General features: G+C 40.2%; 1 protein-coding gene across 2 annotated transcripts in view; it reads right to left on the bottom strand.

Annotated features, from left to right (window-relative positions):
* LOC124621947 (gamma-tubulin complex component 2-like) overlaps window positions 1-21,846 on the bottom strand; it is a 181,304-nt gene that overhangs the window by 77,030 nt on the left and 82,428 nt on the right. For both annotated transcript variants that reach the window (XM_047147461.1, XM_047147462.1), the window contains exons 7-10: window positions 8,682-8,858; window positions 6,618-6,792; window positions 3,185-3,335; window positions 983-1,236 (exon numbers count right to left, since the gene is read on the bottom strand). In XM_047147461.1, coding sequence (XP_047003417.1) covers window positions 983-1,236; window positions 3,185-3,335; window positions 6,618-6,792; window positions 8,682-8,858 — 757 coding nt within the window. The remainder of the gene's footprint in view (window positions 1-982; window positions 1,237-3,184; window positions 3,336-6,617; window positions 6,793-8,681; window positions 8,859-21,846) is intronic.

Raw genomic sequence — 21,846 nt, 5'->3', positions numbered from 1 at the left:
TAATGCTGACAGAATTAGATTAAGAAATTACACACTAAATGCAGTAGATGAATATTGCTGTTTAGGCAGAAAAATAATACAGTGGCCACAGTAGAAAGTTCATAAAATTCAAGTGCAATAGCGAGAAAATTATTTCTGAAAAAATAGAAATTTTTTGACAATGAATAAAAATGGGTTACAAAGTCTTTCCTGACGATATTTGACTGGAGCACACCTTCGCATAGATATGAAATGTGGACAATAAAGAGAACAGACAATAAGAGAATAGAAGATTTTGAAATGTAGTGATATAAAAGAATGCTGAAATAAGATTAGTAGGTTGGACAGTTAATGAAAAGGCACTTAATAAAACTGTGCAGAAAAGCATATTTTGACGCAACTTGAATAAAAGATGGAACTGATGACACATCCTGAAGCACATAGTAGTCAATAATTCGATAACAGAGAGAAGTGTGGGGGAAGAGGAGAGGGTAGAAATTGTAGAGAGAGATCAAGGCATGACCCCAGTAAGCAAGTTGAAATAGATGTCGGTTGCAGCAGTAATGCAAGATAACGAGGCTTGGACAGGATAGACTAGCAAGGAGAGCTGTATAACGTCAGTCTTTGAACTGAAGACCACAACAATAACAACTATTCTGTGGTTTGTTATGTAGGTGGAAAGTTTCAGAACATTAAATCTTCGCTGCAGTTTGCAAGCTACTACAATAGGTACAGGCATCTTCCTCAAAGGACCTACCCCCCTCTCCAGTAGTTAAAGAGAAACCAAGGAAAATCTAGATCTGGATGCACCAGTTGGGGATCTGAATTCTCCGCTCTCCAATGCAAGTCCACTGTCTTACAACTACATCCCCCCACTGCAGGATTTATCATTGGAAGTATTATAGAACAACATATGTGTGAATATTTACATGTTATATTTCAAAAATTGCAACTGATTCCTGAAACTCTGAGTTATTAAATATAAATACAGAAAATTGTATACCTTTCTCTTCATCAGTTTCAATGCTGAGTATTTTAAACATCTGTGAAATGAGATCATATGGTAGCAGTTCAGTGCGCATATCATCCTTGTATGGATCTACATTAGCTGTTGATGTCCGCAGGACAAGTTCCAGCAGTGATTCAAGTCGTGTAGGTACTATGTCATCAATATTTTTTGATAGTTCCTGCTCACAGACCTCCATGAATTGAGCAATGAAGTCCCCCTGATCGAGAAGGAAATAGTGCTTAACTGACCTGAAAAAGCAAAGTTCCATTTAGAGCCCTTTCAGCTCTTGAAGAAGCGTTGTCACATTTCACATACAATCACATACATTTATACATCTAACTTCCACCTTTATATCATTTGGATATGTTTACATTCATGTCACTCATATCCTGAAGCTCTGTCACAGAAACCACCAAAGGTTTTTCGAGGGGGGAAAAAAAAGAAAGAAAAAAGTGTATTCCAGCAAAATTAGAGCACAGAAAGGAGGCTTGATATTTCTTTTCTTTACGACACTGACATTCACGCATTCATGTTACATTTCTCTGGCCTGGGCACTACAACTGCTTGCTGAAGCATCACATTAATTAAAGAATACAAGGAACTCTAGAAATCTGTAACTGTGACAAGAGTTCTGAGCCCAGCTGGCTGTAGAGACATTTTAGATAACTGAATCAGTTCCTGAACAACTAAACTATAAGTGCCAGACTTTTGTGTAACATCTTTCTATTAAAAAGCTAAACATACGATTCGGATAAAAAGGTGGATTGTAACAGCCGATGTGTTGACTTACACTGGTTAAGAAAGTAAAAGCAAGAAGTCATTTCCATCAGAAACTATGTGGAATTGTGTTACAAGCATCAAGAAACAGTCGCCTGCCTTAAGGATTCTTGTGCCCTACACTGGATGTTGTACATCAATGCCTGTGAAAGTCGCTGCACAGAGCATCCTGTCAGACGACTGTTTACAAACATGTACCTATCTGGTGTCATCAGAACAGCACTGAACGGTACTTTTGTTTGTTGACAGGTGCATGGTCACAATGCAGGATGGTTATAACTGAACGTTCACTGCTTAAAAGGGTCCACATGGAAAACAAATGATCGTAGACAATGACACTTTGTGGGAAAATTTGTAAGGACATGCAGAAGAGAAGTAATGAACAAACTACTGAAAGAAACATATTTTAAATGCCACATGAGAGGGTAACATTTGTTAATTGTGTATCATGTTAACATTCCAGGTTACAAACATGGTTCATTGTAATAACTATTCCCATAAACGGCAGATTGCAATCACACTAGGGATCCCACTGCCCAATTATTTGCAGCACCTTTCAAAAAGTAGAGCATGGAATGTTCACCTGTCATGATACAGCTTGTGCACTGATTGAAGATCACACATCGCATCCAGCATTCTCAGCTAAGGCAACGGTAACTTCTTCAACTTCTTCAACAATGCGGGGCACAACTGGCTGTCAGCTCCTCCCAGGAGCAATTTCCAAATCACCAGTTAATTCAAATTCCTGAACCATGTTCTTCAACCCCAGTGTATCTATACTTGCTAAGGGTGGTACCACTATTGCCGTCCTTTTTCTGAAACAGCTTTCTGAGTAAAATCCTGCTCACCCTGTTGAGACCCATCTTGACCTTCAGCAACCGTAATGCACACTAATGTTTGTTTCAACACCACGTCGCTGGTCCAGCACCACTGCCTAATGACATGTCATGACACAAACACTACTAACAATACAAATCCTGCAGTGTGGTGCTGCAATTGGGCACCCTTACGGTAAAAAGTTTTCTGTCTACACTGGCTCAAGTAGTAAAAGTTTAATTATAACCACACTGTATATTACAAAATTCTCTTTAAGATTGGGACTGATATAAAATGACACACTGTTCAAAATATTGTAATTTCCCGAAGTCCATTTTCCAGAAACAATCAACACTTGGTGATTATCCTGGAATTGAAGACTGTCCGATTTTCCATCTCTCTTATTTCCACCCACTTACCACATATGTGAGGCACAACTTTTGAAGTATGTGTCCACTGAGAATGTATCAACAATCAAGACCCCTTTTTCTTTAAAAAGAGGTCATAAAAGAAAATTGCTATTCAAAGACTTTTTTGACATTCAAAACCAATAATAAAGGACACACTTTGAATAAAAGAAAAAAAAAATCTTTTATTTCTTACCGTAGCCTGCCCATCAGATCATTTTCTTCCATTAGAAGTTGCAGCAAAGTCTTACTTGCAAACAAGTAAGCTCTTTCAATAACTTCTACATACTTTCTTTCTTTAATTGTGTACTTGATCTCCTCAGCCTGGGGGGACTTAATACTCTTGCCTGAAATTTAATATCATTTCACTGTGTGTATTAAACTTACTGACCATACCATCTAACACAAACATAAGATAGACAACCATAAGGCACACAACCATAAGGTACACAAACAGTAATACTATTCAAAATACTGTAATTTCCCGAAGATCGACTTCCAAAAGTAACCTCAAAACACCACATAAAATTAAATAACATAAAAATGGTTCTTGTTATGGCAGCAAAAAAAAATTTCACAGTGGTTACACTCAATAAGAGCAGTTTAGATGCATTGACAAAAACATAGGCTGAGTAAGAGAAAAAGAAAGAGAGAGAAAATAACAAAGAACTACAGGAAACTTGCTTCCCCAGAGATGTCATCGATGATGCAATGTTAACATATATGTTAACATATTCTGTGTCCCTGCCTCACCAGGTGTGGTAGCTCGTGGAATGGCAGGTGGCCAATGCCACGCCTAATATTTTCTGACTATCGGCACCACCTAGTATGTTTTGTTTACTGTGTGGGTTGGATTTGCCTCAGCACTACAGTGAACATCAGTTGCAATTTAGCTGTCAGTTTATCTTTCTACCATTCCGTGGTGAAACTTGTGCAGCTAAGTGCATTTATTTTCGATTTATCACTCTTTATCTATAAAATAATTATTTTCAGCATAATTGCAAACAAATTTTATTTTTACAGAAATGTCTCAAAAATGGCTCTGAGCACTATGGGACTTAACTTCTGAGGTCATCAGTCCCCTAGAACTTAGAACTACTTAAACCTAACTAACCTAAGGACATCACACACATCCATGCCCAAGGCAGCATTCGAACCTGCGACCATAGCGGTCGTGTGGTTCCAAACTGTAGCGCCTAGAACCGCTCGGCCACCCGGCCAGCAGAAATGTCTCAAAACAGGCCTGGACATAAGAGGAAATTATTTCTCGTTGAAGGTAAATTTTTTGTGTAATTATGCTGAAAATTATTATCTTACAGATAAAGAATGGAAAATTGAAAACAAATGCACTTATCTGCATAAGTTTCATAACAGAATGGTAGAAAGATAAACCAACAGCTAAACCGCAACCGATGTTCACTGCAGAGTGCCCGGGCACTATGTGCGGCATCAGTCATCTTCCATTCCCCAGGCTAACATGCCTGTGGGACAGGGACACCAAATGTGTTAAGGAGGTAGAGAAAATTATGTTTTAGTTTTCAATTTATGACAAGGACTTTAGAGAGAGAGCACAAGTTCAGATTGGTCAGTGTTGGAACGCTAAATTTAGCTGTGATTTTTTCATAGCAATCATCCCATAATTCACCTTATGTAACTTAGGGAACCATGAAAGATCTACATTTGCTTGGACCAAATTCTAAATTCAAGTTCATTGACTCAACGACAGTGTCACCACAGTTGACCCTTTGTGACGTACCCTTTCTCCTGTTCTCTCTTCACTTTCCTCTGTCTTTTACCACTCACTAACTTTGCAATGTAGGTTGCTTCGGCTGCATTCAGGTTTGCTCCTGTATTCGATATTATTTCAGTCTCATACTTCCCTATTTCATCTTTCATTTGCTGCTGATTCAGTGCATTCTTATCTATAAAATACTAGACTCTACAATCCTCTGGGTACCATTCCAAACTTTGCTGACACTAAATGCTTGATTCTGTAATGGAGCACTGTAAATGATAGAGTTATAGAAAAAGAGAAAGAAAGAAATAAATTTGTTGTGTAAACAAATGAAGATAGTATGATGTATGTTAAATTACTTACTTTCTGAGTACTAATAGTGAAAATAAATTGTGCACATAATTTTTTTTTCTTTGTTGGTGAACTTTACTGTCCATCTTTCACTATGATGTGCGACTTAATTGTCTCCACGTACAAAATACCCAGCAGAATCTATTAGGAGTCTGGTTCATTTAGTTCCCAAACAAATGTGTGCAAGGACCTGTGTTAGTGTGTCAAATTAAAACAATATTATATTTTGGTGACAGAAAAGAACTTTACTATTCATCCCATGCAAAAGGATTTTGTGTGAAGCTTTGCAGTTTGCAAGCTACGCTCAAGAAAAATTCAAGCAATCAAATAAATAAGGCCAAGTTAACACTACATGCCAGCACACATGTTGCATAACTGCAAAAGGCAGCTACTTGCAACTGGGACAAGGGCCCTTAATTATAGTTCAGTGGGCATTAAGGGAACTAAGTAGGGAACATACCAATGTGTGATCCACACATTTGACACCATCAGACTATGTAGCTGTCAGTACCCATAAAGTAACTATTTTGACGTATCACTTTATGAGGAACCAATATGGGTGGATTTCTGATCAATCCACACTACAGACAGAATGGTGGGGAACAGTCTACTATCATCTTGATAGCCAAATGTGATACTGAATGGAGAGTTAATGACATGATCAGAGAGTGAATTTCTCACATTTATCTCGGGCTCCAAGATTTTCGTGTTCTTAGGTCAGTGCTGAGACTTCTGTTAGACAAGCTCTGTCAAAATTTTAGCACTATTCACATGTCTCGCCAAACTGTGGCAGGCAAAAGCAGAATGCGTAGATTTGTTGGACCACTACCGAAACATGCAAGTTTCTGGGGTGTCGTTATACTGGCCTGGGAGAATGAATATTGAGAGCATTGGACAGAGTAAACTCACACAATCACTTTAGGCTATACAACATGCCCAACTAGTTCCATGCCTAAACTTTGTTCCACGAAGTTAGACTACAACGAATAATATTAACCTTGGACACCCAACTACTTCTGCCACTTTTGATTTAGGATGAATACAAATGTAGACATTTACGGTGCGAAGATAGACTACTGGAGTTGGAACAAGAGTTAAATAAAGTCAAATGAGATATAGTAACCAAGGATAAGGCACAGGACAATGCTCGCTGCCAAATTGCAGTAAAATCCCAAAATGAAATCTGTGACAATTTTTTTGTATTTCAGTGATATGGACGTTGGAACAAAGTTGTTCATGACAACATTTCTGTGTTACATGTTCTCAATCCACATGCTGTATCATATTTCAAGTGAACTTGAGCTTTTGACAGTTATGTACACTCACCCATTTTACAGCATTAGTGACATATATTTTTAATGTGTATCCCAAAATGAGATTAAGCAATTTTTATCTCTCACATAACTTTTATTGCCGGCATGAAAGAAAATTACAAAATTAAACTGAAAATTCCATTAGATGATCCAACATTTTAAACATATGTGCAGATTTTTATAAATAGCAATCAAAATTGGAGTGTGCTGTTTAGAGTTATATAACCTACCACACTGTCTTATCACATTTAAATATTTGCCAGTTCGTAAGATAACATCAGAGATATTTTCAAGAAATGCAGGAATCCTTTCCCTACGAACTGTGTATCTTTTCTCCCAGTAATCAGCTGAATAATCCAACGGAAGTTCTTCTTTTTGAATGACTTCATTATCTTCCACCAGAAACTGAAACACAAAAATGACTGTTTCAATTATTTTATCCACCGTCTTAAATTACGGCATTCACCACAATTCTTCACACTATCTCTTCTCACCTTTGTACATACAAATCTAAATAATAAAATGAATAGCTCTCAATAGCTTAGATAAGCCTAACAACTAAACACAATGCAGAAATTATCATTCTCACCATGCATTTTAATATGTCTTCACGTAGTACAATAATGGTTGTTATCAACAGCTGTGGTTTTAGCCTCAAACACTTACACTCATACATAGATATTGATGTACACTGTAAGAAGTCTAGTGACATTTGTTATCTTTGGGAGAAGCATTAGTGAGTGAAATGTCTTTATTATCAAGTTGATAAATTATGGTTTAGCTGAAACACGTGGATTCTTTCCAACTGAAGATTCTCAGAGCATCCCATGAAGTACTGGACAGTCTACTGACAAATTATAAGTTGGAATTAAAGTTGGCAAAAGCAAGTAATCACAATACTTGACCAGATAAACAAGAGTCACTAAGAGTATTATTGAACAATGAGAACTCAAGATAGGAATATCAACAATATGAGAAAAGATACACTTCTACTTACTGTAAAGATAACACGTTAAGTTGCAGACAGGCGCAATTAAAAGTTACTTACACAAAGCTTCATCAGAAAAAGAGAAACACACGCCTTTCTCTCACATACACACACACACACACACACACACACACACACACACAAGCAATCATGCATCACGCACCCACGACCACGAACTCCAGCAGCTCAGTCCAGAATGCAGTCAAAAGAACACCTCACACCTTATACACTGTTGCATAATTGAATTCTCTGATAGCACTGTGTTGGAAAACAGAACACTTCATGTATGTGAAATGACAGAACTGGTTAGGTGCCATCTATCATCCATTTGCACGTAAATGTTACTAGGAGATCAAAGTTCTTCACTAAGACATATTTGCATAAAACATTCTCTGTTTTCTTGCTTTGTCAAATCTGCATGAAATCTCAAGCTTTTGACAAAATCCTCTGTTCTCTGTTTTCTTGCTTTGTTAAATCTGGGTAAAATCTTGAGCTTTTGACAAAATCCTCCATCATCTTGGTCAGTAACCACTGACCATTATGGCTGCCGTTGTGGAGACCATTTATAGACCCAGAAGATTTATGATTCATCAGTAAATATTGTCATTAAGTCATGCAACACCAGTGTACACATAAAACAATTTTTGGCAGCTCTACATTACAGATGTTTCCAATGGACCAACTACCTGACACAGAATGCTATTCTGCTGACAGCTATTTTAGCAGTTTCATGGGACTGAGCCCAGATCTCAGGAGTGGTGATTATTCTGTGTAGCTCCTGGTGCTTCTTTTTCCTCATTTCATGACTGGTTTGCTAAACAGGTTTCATACTATGTCTAATCTTGACCAACTGCTAATCCATGTGGTACTCAGGTAACAGCAGCCTTGTGCATATCCATGTCCTTACATACAATTTACAGGACTGGTGCATCATCAATCATGGTTTACAAACGTGATTCGATCCACAACTACAGCCTGTTCTATTCCACATATAAGAATCTGTTGCTTCAAGCTTCTTTGTCGGTCCAGTCAGTGGACATCATAGGTGAGGAAGGGGGCGGGGGATGCTGTTCATGCCCAGAAAATTTGATAATACTAACTACTCACATTAATCGAAATGTACTGCAATAGCAGCATGAATAATTTCATTAATGTTTTAGTAACTGAAGAGAATGGATAATATGATGTATGGCAAGAGAGTAAGCTAATGCAACAGATGAGTACATTAAGACAGATCTGTTTAGGATTAAAAATAGAGCAAAATGGAGAATATGAGAGTAATTACTCCAATGAATCACACACTTACCTCCCGGTATGGATCAGAGATGACGCCTTTGTAGATCCACTTTTCGAGTATCTCAATGTAGGGTCCACACGCAGACTGTGTTAAATGCAAACACATCTCTTGTCTCCGAATGTCGCCATTAAAACTAGATGTCAGCTCATGCAATAGGGTTAAAACTTTTCCTCCTTTGGCATCTGACTGAAATATCAATCCACAAATTCGTAATGTCAAATCAAAGAAATCTTTAAAGTAGAATTGCAAGTAAATGTCAAATAATGGCATGACTCATAACTATAAAACATAATGAGGATAAAATGATCAAGAGAAAGTGTTGAAGACTAGCAATAATTGACAACATACTTCATCCATCCATCCATCCATCCACCCACCCAGTTCGGCTGATGCCACCAAGCATATCATTCAGGAACAAAGAACAGGTAAACTCATACCTTAATAAAAGGGGAATAACTCTTAGAAACTCCACATTATATACACTTACACCAGTTGAATGTAACCTAATAAATTAAGAGAAAAGCTCTTTCTTTTAAACGTATCTGTTTATTTCTTACTAATAGCTTAAGAAGAGTTTTCAATGTTGTTCTGAAATTGTAAGTATTACAAATTTCTTGTTTTATGTTTGATGGCCTTGTTGAATATTTATGCGGTAGGGTACATAACTCCACTCTGAACCCTAAACAAAGACGCCACATCTACATTAATTTTTTGTCTTGTAGCATGATTGTGTAAATCACAGATCAGTCTCAAAGAGGCATCTGCAAAATGTGTACAATATTCTTATTTCCAGAATGAGATTTTCACTCTGCAGCAGAGTGTGCACTGATATGAAACTTCCTGGCAGATTAAAACTGTGTGCCCGACCGAAACTCGAACTCAGGACCTTTGCCTTTCGTGGGCAAGTGCTCTACCATCTGAGCTACCGAAGCACGACTCACATCGGGTCCTAACAGCTTTACTTCTGCCAGTATCTCGTCTCCTACCTTCCAAACTTTACAGAAGCTCTCCTGCGAACCTTGCAGAACTAGCACTAGCTTCTGTAAAGTTTGGAAGGTAGGAGACGAGGTACTGGCAGAAGTAAAGCTGTGAGGACCGGGCGTGAGTCGTGCTTCGGTAGCTCAGATCGTAGAGCACTTGCTTGCGAAAGGCAAAGGTCCCAAGTTCGAGTCTCGGTCGGGCACACAGTTTTAATCTGCCAGGAAGTTTCATATCAGTGCACACTCCGCTGCAGAGTGAAAATCTCATTCTGGAAACATCCCCCAGGCTGTGGCTAAGCTATGTCTCCGCAGTATCCTTTCTTTTAGGAGTGCTAGTTCTGCAAGGTTCGCAGGAGAGCTTCTGTAAAGTTTGGAAGGTAGGAGACAATATACTGGCAGAAGTAAAGCCGTGAGGACCGGGCGTGAGTCGTGCTTCGGCAGCTCAGATGGTAGAGCACTTACCCGCGAAAGGCAAAGGTCCCGAGTTCGAGTCTCGGTCGGGCACACAGTTTTAATCTGTCAGGAAGTTTCAATATTCTTATTGCTCACTCCTGCTGAATAACTGCTTTACTTATTTTAAGTACACTGACCCAGAAGTTTAATTCCTTAACTCAATATGCACAAAAGCCAACACCTACCTTATGTAACAAAATGGAACACGTACAGCCATTGTCATGTTGATATTTATTGTGTGGCTACCAGTTTTGGTGCTTCAGTGCACCATCTTCAGGCCTTAACTGATGAGGAGGTTAACTCTAATCGTATACATGATTCATCAGTGGCAAGCATCTATGAACTGGTTCTTGTAGACTAGCTGTAATGATGATGATGATGTTTCTCCAACAATCAAATGACTGGGCACAAAATATTTGTGACAGGTGAATGGCCGGAATGCCTCACGCCTCCAATCAAAAGGGTAGACATAAAAGAACACTTACCTTTGTCTTTAAGTCAACACTATGAGGTACACTTATTTTTTATTTTTCTCATGTCTTTAATTTAATAATTATAATAATCTGAGCAAGTTTTCTTTAATTAACTTACACATGTTTTGTTCCTTACTTTTTTTCTTATTCTATTTTGTGCTAGATGAGGTGTTTAACAGTAATAATTGCTGGTTGATCACCAAATACAAGCTACTTTTTATTAGATTGTTTACATTTTATTGCTAAACCCATTTCATGTCGGGATAGATCAAATGATGGAAACTCCAGGTTGGAATATCAATAATATTACGAAAAGGATAGGTTACTACTCATTTTATAGATGACCCACTGAGTTGCAGACATGCACAACAAAGAGAATGTTACACTTTATAGCTTTCAGCCAAAGCCTTCTGCAGCAAAGCGAAACACACACACACACACACACACACACACACACACACGAGCACACCTTTGCACACATGATCGCTACCACCAACAGTTCTGACCCCAATGGGACTGCCACGTGATAAGCAATTTGGAGTGGAGCAAGTAAGAGAAAGGGACAGCAGGGTGTGGGTGGGGGTGAGAAGATATCTGTCTGGTGAGACATACAGGGACTAGATGGTGGACTGATGAGACTGCCAGACGCAGTGTCAGGAGGTGGGGTGTGGGAGAAAAGAATAGGGAGTAGAAATTGAGAGAAACAGGGAAGGGGAAAGGATGGGCAGGGTCAGTGTCAGAGGATTGCACACAATGAGGGTTGGGGTCCATGAAAAGGGAGGAGGTGATAGGACAGAGGGGGTGGAAACTGTTGGGTGGTGGATGTGGAGACAGTAGGTTACCACAGACTAAGGCTGGGATTCTTTCAGGAGGAGAGTATATGTTGTAAGGTTCTTTCCCATCTACACAGTTCAGAAAAGTCGAGGGTGTAGGGGAAGATCCAGATGGCCCAGGTTGTGAAGCACTCAAATTAAGTATGCCAACACCTGCTCCCTTTTCACAGCCTCTCACCCTCACTGTGAGCCACCACTTGCCAATGAACCTCCTTGCCCTTTCCCCTATCCCACTCATCTCTTTTTCCACTCTGTTTCCCCCCCCCCCCCCCCCCCCCCCCCCCACGCACCACTTCCCAATGCTGCACCTGGCAGTCTCATCAGGCCACCATCTAGTACATGCATGCCTCATTACACAGTGCTCTTCTCTCCCCTTCCCTGCACCACTCCAGATTACTGTTCACATGGCAGTCACATTCCGGTCAGAGCTCCCAATAGTAGCGGTCATGTGCACATGAGGTGTGCTTGCTTGCACGCGCGCGTGCGTGCGTGTGTGCGCGTGTGTGTGTGTGTGTGTGTGTGTGTGTGTGTGTGTGTGTGTGTGTGTGTGTTTCTTTGCTGATGAAGGCTTTTTCCTATTACTGTTCATATTTATTCAGACTGGTTTTAATTTTGTTGCCTTTCTTTATTTTAATTGGTAGCTATAGTATGTTTTCTTTTATAAATTATCAACTTTATTGCTGGTTTGTTGCTATTCCTTTAACTTTTTGTTTCTGTGGTGTGCGTACTGTAAGACCTTCAGTACACACACCATCAGATTATTTGACTTGTCGCTCTAACGAAGTAGGCAAGTGTCAGCAATATGTCTCGTGGTCTTATCGTGGCGTGTTTATCTTCTGCCGTTAGGTCAGACGATAGAAATGCCACTTGCACGCTTAGAGTAGCAGATTGACAGTGACCAACTTTAAGCAGAACTTGATTAATTTTCACACACATTTATTAAAATAATAAACAATCATAGATATTACGTAACTTGATTCTGGATGCTGTTTACAATGGACAATCTGAAGTTCCTTTGGTCTTGGTACGTTAATCTCATTCTCACATATCTCTGATACTTGACAAAGTGTCTATTCATTTATCTTCATGGCTATGCACAGGGATATGATAATCTTATTAGGCGCAGACTGAAACTTGACTACAGACTGGTACAGACAATTGTAGACTGGTGCAGACAAATGCAGACTGACTAATCGGAGGTCTGTACACTCGTTATAATACCTCGAGCGTTCAGGTATCACTGTGTGAGTGTGATCCGCGAGGAGAAAAGCTTCTACGTTAGCAGCAATCTCATTGGCTGCGTTACATATTAATACGCGGATCGGTGGAAGCAGAATTTGGTCCGTCTCTAAGACAGCGCCATCTCTTAGTGCGGAGATGGACAAGCGCTGCGCCTGCGCTGTTGTGCTTAGCGGGGCGCGCTCCATTGGGAAAGTTGTGTACACGCTGACTAGCAGAAACCTGGGAATGGAGTGACCTACGGAACCCCTTCCTAGCGAGAGGAGCCGAAGACGACTTACGTTTCTCCGGCTTAGAAGTAGGGACAGATATTTCCGATGGTTGAGGGCGGGGAGGGGGGGGGGGGGGGGGGGGGGAGGTTGCTCCCGAAGCAGATGGAGCAGGAGCAACAGGGAGGGAAGTGCCCCCCACCATCAAGGGGGCAGGTGCAGTCTTCCGGCTCTGAGAGGTGACCTGGGTTGGCAGAGCTGATGGTGTCAGAACTGTTGTAGCAGCGGCGTAAGATGATGTCATACGCTCAGGATGCAGGCGTTCAAATTTTCTCTTAGCCTCAATGTAGGTCAGTCTGTCCAGGGTCTTGCACTCCATGATTTTCCTTTCTTTCTGGAGAATCCTGCAGTCAGGTGAGCAAGGCGAATGGTGCTCTCCGCAGTTGACACAGATGGGAGACGGGGACCATGGAGTATTGGGATGTGAAGAGCATCCGTAATCTCGGCATATGACACTGGAAGTACAGCGGGAAGACATATGGCCCAACTTCCAGCACTTAAAGCACCGCATCGGGGGAGAGATATAGGGCTTTACATCACACCGGTAGACCATCACCTTCACCTTCTCGGACAATGTATCACACTCAAAGGCCTGAATGAAGGCACTGGTGGCAACCTGATTATCCTTCGAACCCCGGTGGATACGCTGGACAAAATGTACACCTTGCCACTCTAAACTGGCGTGCAGCTCATTGTCGGACTGCAAAGGAAGATGTCTGTGAAATATGAAACCCTGAATGATATTTAAGCTCACATGGGATGTGATGGTTACAGAAACATCCCCCAGCTTGTCACAAGCAAGTAACTCCCATGACTGGGCAGAGGATGCTGTTTTGATCAAGACTGACCCAGATCTCATTTTGGACAAGCCATCCACCTCCCTGAACTCTTCCTCTAAACGCTGAACAAAAAACTGAGGCTTCATCGTCATGAAAGTTCCCCATCAGCTCTTGAACATACAAGGTACCAGGGCGAATAAGATCTGCTGCCATCCTTAGCCTGACGTTCCTTCCATGGTATGGCCATGGAGGGGAATGATTTGGGGTCGTACTTCTGTGCACTGAATTGAGCTCATGATCGCTTAGAGACTGCTGGTGTTTCACCACCAGCAAGACATGATAGCTACACTTCATCGCGTGTCATCCGCCCTGATGCCACCCACTCTGACCAGGGGCCCTTCCCACGAGTGCCACCCAGCCGCAGCAAAGGCCACCTGTTAGGATGGCCATTGCCGGGAGTCCCAATGCCCCTGGGGGATGGGAACCTACCCCTTGGCATGCATGGGGAGTTAACGGCACAGGCTTCAGCAGAGCGATCCCTGTACAGTCAGGGGACTTCAACCAAGAGGGTACATGGCGGCCCCACCACAACGGACTGGCTACCGTGCTGGATATCAGGTGCATAGAAGTCCATGGTCATCGTCAATGCAGAAATTGACAATGCATAGTGCATGGTGGAAGATGCACCCTGGAAGGTGTCCTCACCCAAGAGATGGAGAATGGGCAGGACTGCAATGTGACAACAAGAAAGTGGGCTAAAGATCTCAATGCACAATCGACACAATACACCTTGTAAGGCACCCTTCCCCAATTGGCTCACTCTTCGGGAAAATTTTGAAGAATGTATGTCAAACCCTACAGGGAACCATCACTTAAAGGCCAAAACATGTGAAACTCCTTTTAGTCACCTCGTATGACAGGCAGGAATACCTCGGGCCTATTCTAATCCCCGGACCCTCAGGGGGATTCAGTGGTGTTCTCACGTGTAACTGCTGTAATACTTTGTTCGCTTTGATTAATAATTTCGTAATATCGACATCACAATTGATTGTTTAACAGCCAGATATTATTAATTGCGACCTTTAAAAATGGGTAAAAGAGGGGACATTTCACCACATAAAAAAGCTGAGGTCAAAGCCCTCATTAATATGAAAATGTATTCCAATCGGGAAATTTAACGAAGATTGAAAATGTCAGAAGTTAGCGTGAGGCGCATAAAGAAGAAAATTGATTCAGGTGAAAAATTGAGCCCCAGAAGGAAGAATAAATGTGGAAGAAAACCAATTTTCCCTGCAATGTCAGAAAGATTTCTCAAAGAATTTGCCTAGAAAACAGATTTGTAACAACAAAACAAATAAAATCTCAGCTGGAAGAGGCTAATGTGAACGCATCTGAATGCACTGTTCACATAAAGTTAAAGGATATCGATTTGAAGGCCTGTCAACCCGCTAGAAAACCAGAGTTAACAGCCACAATGAAAGCACAGCATCTGAAGTGGGTTAAACAGTGGTGTGATAAGTATGTGGACTTCTGGAGATCACTAATATAACTTTAAAATTATTATTTACAATATGATATTACCTATGTACATTTGTTCAAAGTATATTAATTATTTTTCTTGGTTTTTTACAGGTATGATTCAGAGATGAAAGCATGCTTGAAATATTAACTAACAAATCTCAGTATGTACCCCATCGAACAGGAGAAAAATTTCATCCCGAATGCATTATTCAGACTGTAAAACATGCAAATAAGGTGATGATTTGGTCTATCATCTATGGTAAGGGTACGGGACGTCTGTACGTTGTTAAAAGCATAATGAAGCAAGACCAGTACAAGGAAATCCTGCAAAAACAGTTAATACCATAGCTCAGAGAATGGTTCCTGAATGGAGACACTTATTTTTATGCAAGCTGGAGCCCCTTGTCACACAGCCAAGTCAGTTAAATCCCTTCTGAAGGAACAAAATATCCCCCCGTTAGACAGGCCAGGTAATAATCCCGACATGAACCCCATAGAAAATGTATGGGAACTAATGAGGAGAGATGTGGCAAAAGATGTCATCACAACAAAAACACAGCTCTTAGAGAAGATCATCCGTGTGTGGTATCATCATCCACAAATGCAAGACACAGTACACTCCTGCATCGACAGCGTACCATGTCGTATTAAGACTCTCATAGCTGCAAAAGGTGGCTCAACAAGATACTAAAACTAATGTTTCCACTCTCACAATATTTCAATTTCAACAAATACTACATTTTATGCATTTGTTATATCACCTAAGCTATGAAGTAGGCAACATACAATCATTTTATGACAATTTATATAGTGAAGATAAAAAAAAAAAATTCGTTAGACATAAATCAATATGTGCTTTAAAACTGTAGTGTGTCTAATAAATTGGCCAGGGACTGTATAATGTATAATTAGCTTGTAGATCAAATGACTGGTTTCACAGGTAGCCCTGCCTTGGATGGTATAGGTGATGTTTGTGATCGGACTGGAGTAATTGGTGGTGGTGGGAGGATGTATGGGACAGGTCTTGCATCTGTTACAGGAGTATGAGTCATGAGGTAAGGAGTTGGGAGCAGGGGTTGTGTAGGGATGGACGAGTATACTGAGTAGGTTCGTTGGAAGGCAGAATACCACTGTGGGTTGCTTTGCTTGGCTATCGGAAGATGTGTGCATGATGGGTACACCGGATGCCGACTCCTGAAATGAAAGCACACAGACTTGAAATCTGTCAGGAACTCCTCTCGCATTATGAGAATCAAGGTGACACCTTTCTCCATTCAATTGTGACAGGAGGCGAAACGTGGGTACACCATTATGACCCGGAGACAAAACGGCAGCCTATGGAATATCGACACAAAAACTCGCCCCAGAAAAAGAAATTCAAGACGCAGCCCTCGACTGGAAAAATCATGGCCATAGTGTTCTGGGACACAGATAGTGTTATCCGTGTTGATTTCCTTGATCGTGGAACAACAATAAATTCAGAGCGTTACATCACAACGCTGCAAACTCTGGAATGACAGCTTCCAAGGGTCCAAAATGAAAAGAGAAATGTTTTTCTGCAGCTTGACAATGCCAAACCACACACTTCACATGCCACCACAGCAGAACTTCAGAGACAATCTCACCACCGTACGGCATACTCCATACAGTCCAGATTTAGCAATGTCTGACTTCCATCTGTTCCCGTTAATGAAAGACAATCTGCAGGGACATCATTATGCTTCTGATGAAGACGATGAGAGAACTGTGAGACTGTAGTTGGGGAAACAGTGTCGACTTCTTGCACGACAGCTTCAGAAAACTTGTTCATTGTTGGCAGAAAAGTATCCAATTGGCTGGTGATTATGTGGAAAAGTGAATATTGGTAATTGAAGATAACATTCTAAGGATTATTTCTGCATTTGATTTATTAAAATACTCCCATCCAAACCTAATTAATGAAGGTGGAGGTATTAATTTTCATTCAACCCTCATATTTTAAATGGCATCCAACATGAGAATAGTTCTAAGATGAACTAATAAATGCGAGCCACCTAAAAATATTGTTTATCATTAGGATGTCCACCTGGGTATGTGAGAAAATGATTAGGAAGGAGTGGTTAAATTTTAAGTTGCTTGGAACAGTTGTATACTCTTGATAAAGCTTAAGAGCAAGAAAACTGGGGAAAGAATGGTTAGATTTCCAAAGGAGAGACTAAACCACAACAGAAACCAACAGTAAGTGACATTAGTTGTTACTGTACAGTAAAGAAAAAAGAAGGGAGACTAACAAGCCATTCAGCTGGTTCAAATATAAAGGAAGAAGAATAACTTGGAAGAAATCTTATGACAGAGAAATATATATAAACAGAATTTTTGAAGCTGAGGATAAAGAAAATTCTTTGGACACCAAGGAAGGTGTTATTTCTAGGGACTAAATAGTGTAAAACAGATGAAGAGGTTTATTGGAATAATACAAACTGCACCACGTGTCTACTGCCAGCAGTAGATCAATCATTAAACCTATTTTTATAGTTTTGTTAACTGTACTGTTTCTAGTTTTAAGTTATAGGGAAACTTTTTGCAATTGTTCTAAGTATTTTACAACCAGTAGTTACGAAAATGGGGTTGGTAGTGGGCACTGAGTTCTTGTAACACATACCTGTGTGTTTCTCCAGTGCTTGCCCAAACATACATTACCTGCAAATTATTCCAAGAGAGTAGAGGAAAAACCTTCATAGCACAAATAACAATGAAACCGGGGAAGTAGCTTCCTTGTTATACCAGAGACTACTAATATTTAACTTGGTTAAAGTTAGGTTTTTGCAAGTAGTAAAATTCTGTGCATTTTTTATCCTTTGATGTTTTATAGGAACTGGTTTTGTATGTATCAGCATGGACATTTGTATGTGTGTGTGTGTGTGTGTGTGTCAGAGATATTCTCCCAAACCCCTGGGCAGATTTCAACCAAATCTGACACACCAACAGTACACTTCACAAGTATCAGCAATGGTGGGGGTAGAACCACATAACTCCCACAGGAGTGGAGATATGAAGAAAAAGTTTTCTGTCCATGACATGTAAGCTGTCCTACAAAACAGATGTACTGTGTGGGAGTAACATAGGCCTTCCTTACTGCCTACACTGCAGGGCAAGGCAGTCAACACTGCAAGATCAAAAAACAGTGAGGATAGAGAGGGGGGGGGGGGACGAGACTTTCAGAGAAAGGGGGAGGAAGGAACAGTCAGAGACTGGGAGGGAGATCGATGTAGGGAGATGGGGATGTGGACATATATGGTGAAGAGGCAGATTGACAGTGAGGCAGGGGTGGAAGAAATGAGCAGACACGTTGTGAGGATAAGGAGAGAAGGGAGGAGATGATGGACAAATACAAAGGAGGAGATGGACAGATGAGAAGTGAGCACAGGAGGAGATGCACAGACAGTGTGAGAGGGAATGGGCAGGCAGAGGAAGGAGTGTGAGCTGGACAGAGAGAGCCAGGAGGATGAGATGGACAGAGCGATGTGGGAAGAAGGTGCACAATATATGTATTGGACCTTCCTACATCCATTTCCACCAATGTCTGAGTGTCTCCTCCTCTCCCTCTCTCTGACAATCTCCTTCCCTCCTGTCTCCAGCCTCACTGTTTTTTGACCTGACATTTAGGCTGTTCTGCAAAGCAGGTCAATAAGCTGTGGAGACAAGGATAATGAGATGTATGGGTAGACTCCACTTTTAAGAAACTAGAGATAGCCATGTCCTTGACTAAAAGTGATCAATGAGAAATATCATCATCTACAAATAAGGAATGTTTGTTTTCAAGCACTTTTTTAATTTGGACAGGGGGGGGGGGGCACGGGGGGGGGGGGGGGGGGGCGGGGGTTAGGAGTGACTGTGCAACCTCATACCCATACATGGTGTACATTTTTTGTATGTTTTCTTGGAATCTGTCATTTAGCGCGCATATTTATTTTATTGGGTATAAAAATAACTGGAACTTCTCAAAAGAGTATGTTCCTTGTTGAATGTGAAATAATTACCTTTAGACATTTAATCTTAAGAGCAGACAAAGTGCTGTTGACCACCAAGAGCAAGATGTATATTCCAAAATAACAAACACAGACGATATTAGACAATACTTTACTCCAATGAAATGGTCAGTGACATAGAATACTAATGGAAATACACATTTCAAGCCATTCCTATAAAGGATGCAACATAATCAGGTGGAAGATTATTAAGATTAGAGGAGGATGTACTTCCAATTCCAGCTGATATACAGACATGGCTTTGTAGATTCTCTCAGCAGAAAGATTACATAGCATTAGCAATATTGGATGAAAATTCTACACAGTAGGACATTTTATGATGGATGAGGAATATGATAGGGGTTTATATGTCCCAGCTGCTAACATAATTACTTTAATAAATAGTTGCCCAAGGAATGTTTTTGCTATACTTGGTGAATTTGACAAGGCTTCTGTAGAATACAAACCCCAATATGTGTAAAGCTAAATAATCATTCTTGTTTGTGAACAATGGTATCAAAATGAATATGGATTAAGAGGTATATTAGGATGTCATAATAAAAGTTTTTCACATGTACTTAATCAAATATTGAATTTCTGAAATTTTTTTGAAGGTTAAAACAGTCCATATGTAGAATTTTAACTATAATGTAAATAAGTGTAGATACATTACATAAGACTGCTACATGCTGTCCATTCGTGTACCAAAGGCTATTGCATAAATATGTTGTCAGTCTAATTAATGTTAAAAGCAAACTCCATTCCTTCTAATTGTAGCCTAGAGTTTTCTAATTCTGATTTTTGTGTGAATTAATAGCAGAAAGTTATTACAAAAGTAATAAAACTTGTTAATTAGCTCTGCTGAGCAAAATGTAACACTGATTTTCAGAACGAGATTTTCATTCTCCAGCGGAGTGTACGCTGTTATGAAACTTCCCTGGTAGATTAAAAATGTGTGCTACATTTTTAAAGGCAAATCATTTTAGTTTGCAAAGTAAAATTTTTTGTGCAATCCTTTTTTGCTCTGCCAGCACTTCATTTCTAGGCATTTTTGTAGCTTTCTTGTGGAGTCTTTTGTGAAAGAAAGTGCAAGGCAATTTTAAAAATGTGGGTAGTCCTATTAAGCCAGTGCAAGATTTTCACATTCTGCTAAGAAAACCATCAAAGCCAGCAAAATTGCTGTTTTTAGTGATCATACGATTTGTTTAATCTCCATAGGGATTACATTTTTGCAACTAATATGTTGTTGTGTGCAGTGTCTGCTGAAGTAAACTTAAAAGCAACTGCACTTTTTTTTTTTTTTTTTTTATTAGTAAGTGCAATGTTTTCTGCCATTGGCGGAAGTATTGTGGCCAATATTTTTGTTTGTTTATACCAACATTCCCCTTTTTTCTGTTTAATTATGTTCAATTTCACCCACATCTGATTCCAGGGAACATTTTTTCCCCCTTTCCAACAGCTCTGACACCTTTAAAAATCTCTAACCACATTATATGGATTTCTGTCTCTAAATGAAGCAGGCTAAAAGGAATACAAACATCTCAGAAATGAGATCGACAGGAAGTGCAAATTGGCTAAGCAGGGATGGCTAGAGGACAAATGTTAGGATGAGAGGCATATCTCACTAGGGGTAAGATAGATACTGCCTACAGGAAAATTAAAGAGACCTTTGGAGAAAAAGAGAACCACTTGTATGAATATTAAGAGCTCAGATGGAAACCCAGTTCTAAGTAAAGAAGGGAAAGCAGAAAGGTGGAGGGAGTATATAGATGGTCTACACAAGGGCAATGTAGTTGAGGACAATATTATGGAAATGGGAGGGGATGTAGATGGAGATGAAATGGGAGATGTGATACTGCAGAGTACTGAAAGACCTCAGTCCAAGCAAAGCCCCGGGAGTAGACAACATTCGATTAGAGCTTCTGATGTATGAGACAGGTGAAATACCTTCAGACTTCAAGAAGAATATAGTAATTCCAATCCAAAAAAAAGCAGGTGTTGACAGATGCGAAAAATTACCGAACTATCAGTTTAATACGTCACAGCTGCAAAATACTAACATGAATTATTTACAGATGAATGGAAAAACTGGTAGAAGCCGACCTCAGGGAAGATCAGTTTGGTTTCCGTACAAATGTTGGAACACGTGAGGCAATACTGACCCTACGACTTATTTTAGAAGCTAGATTAAGGAAAGGCAAACTTACATTTCTAGCATTTGTAGACTTAGAGAAAGCTTTTGACAATGTTGACTGGAATACTCTCTTTCAAGTTCTAAAGGTGGCAGGGGTAAAATACGGGGAGCGAAAGGCTATTTACAATTTGTACAGAAACCAGATGGCAGTTATAAGAGTCGAGGGGCATGAAAGGGAAGCAGTGGTTGGGAAGGGAGTAAGACAGGGTTGTAGCCTCTCCCCGATGTTATTCAATCTGTATTTTGAGCAAGCAGTAAAGGAAACAAAAGAAAAATTCAGAGTAGGTATTAAAATCCATGGAGAAGAAATAAAAACTTTAAGGTTCGCCAATGACATTGTAATTCTGTCAGAGACAGAAGAAGCAGTTGAACGGAATGGACAGTGCCTTGAAAGGATATAAGATGAACATCAACAAAAGCAAAACA

The sequence above is a fragment of the Schistocerca americana genome, chromosome 7 (genome assembly GCF_021461395.2).
Source record: "Schistocerca americana isolate TAMUIC-IGC-003095 chromosome 7, iqSchAmer2.1, whole genome shotgun sequence".
NCBI lineage: Eukaryota > Metazoa > Arthropoda > Insecta > Orthoptera > Acrididae > Schistocerca > Schistocerca americana.
Note: the sequence above shows the minus strand (reverse complement) of the source record. Positions and strands in the feature narration are given on the sequence as shown.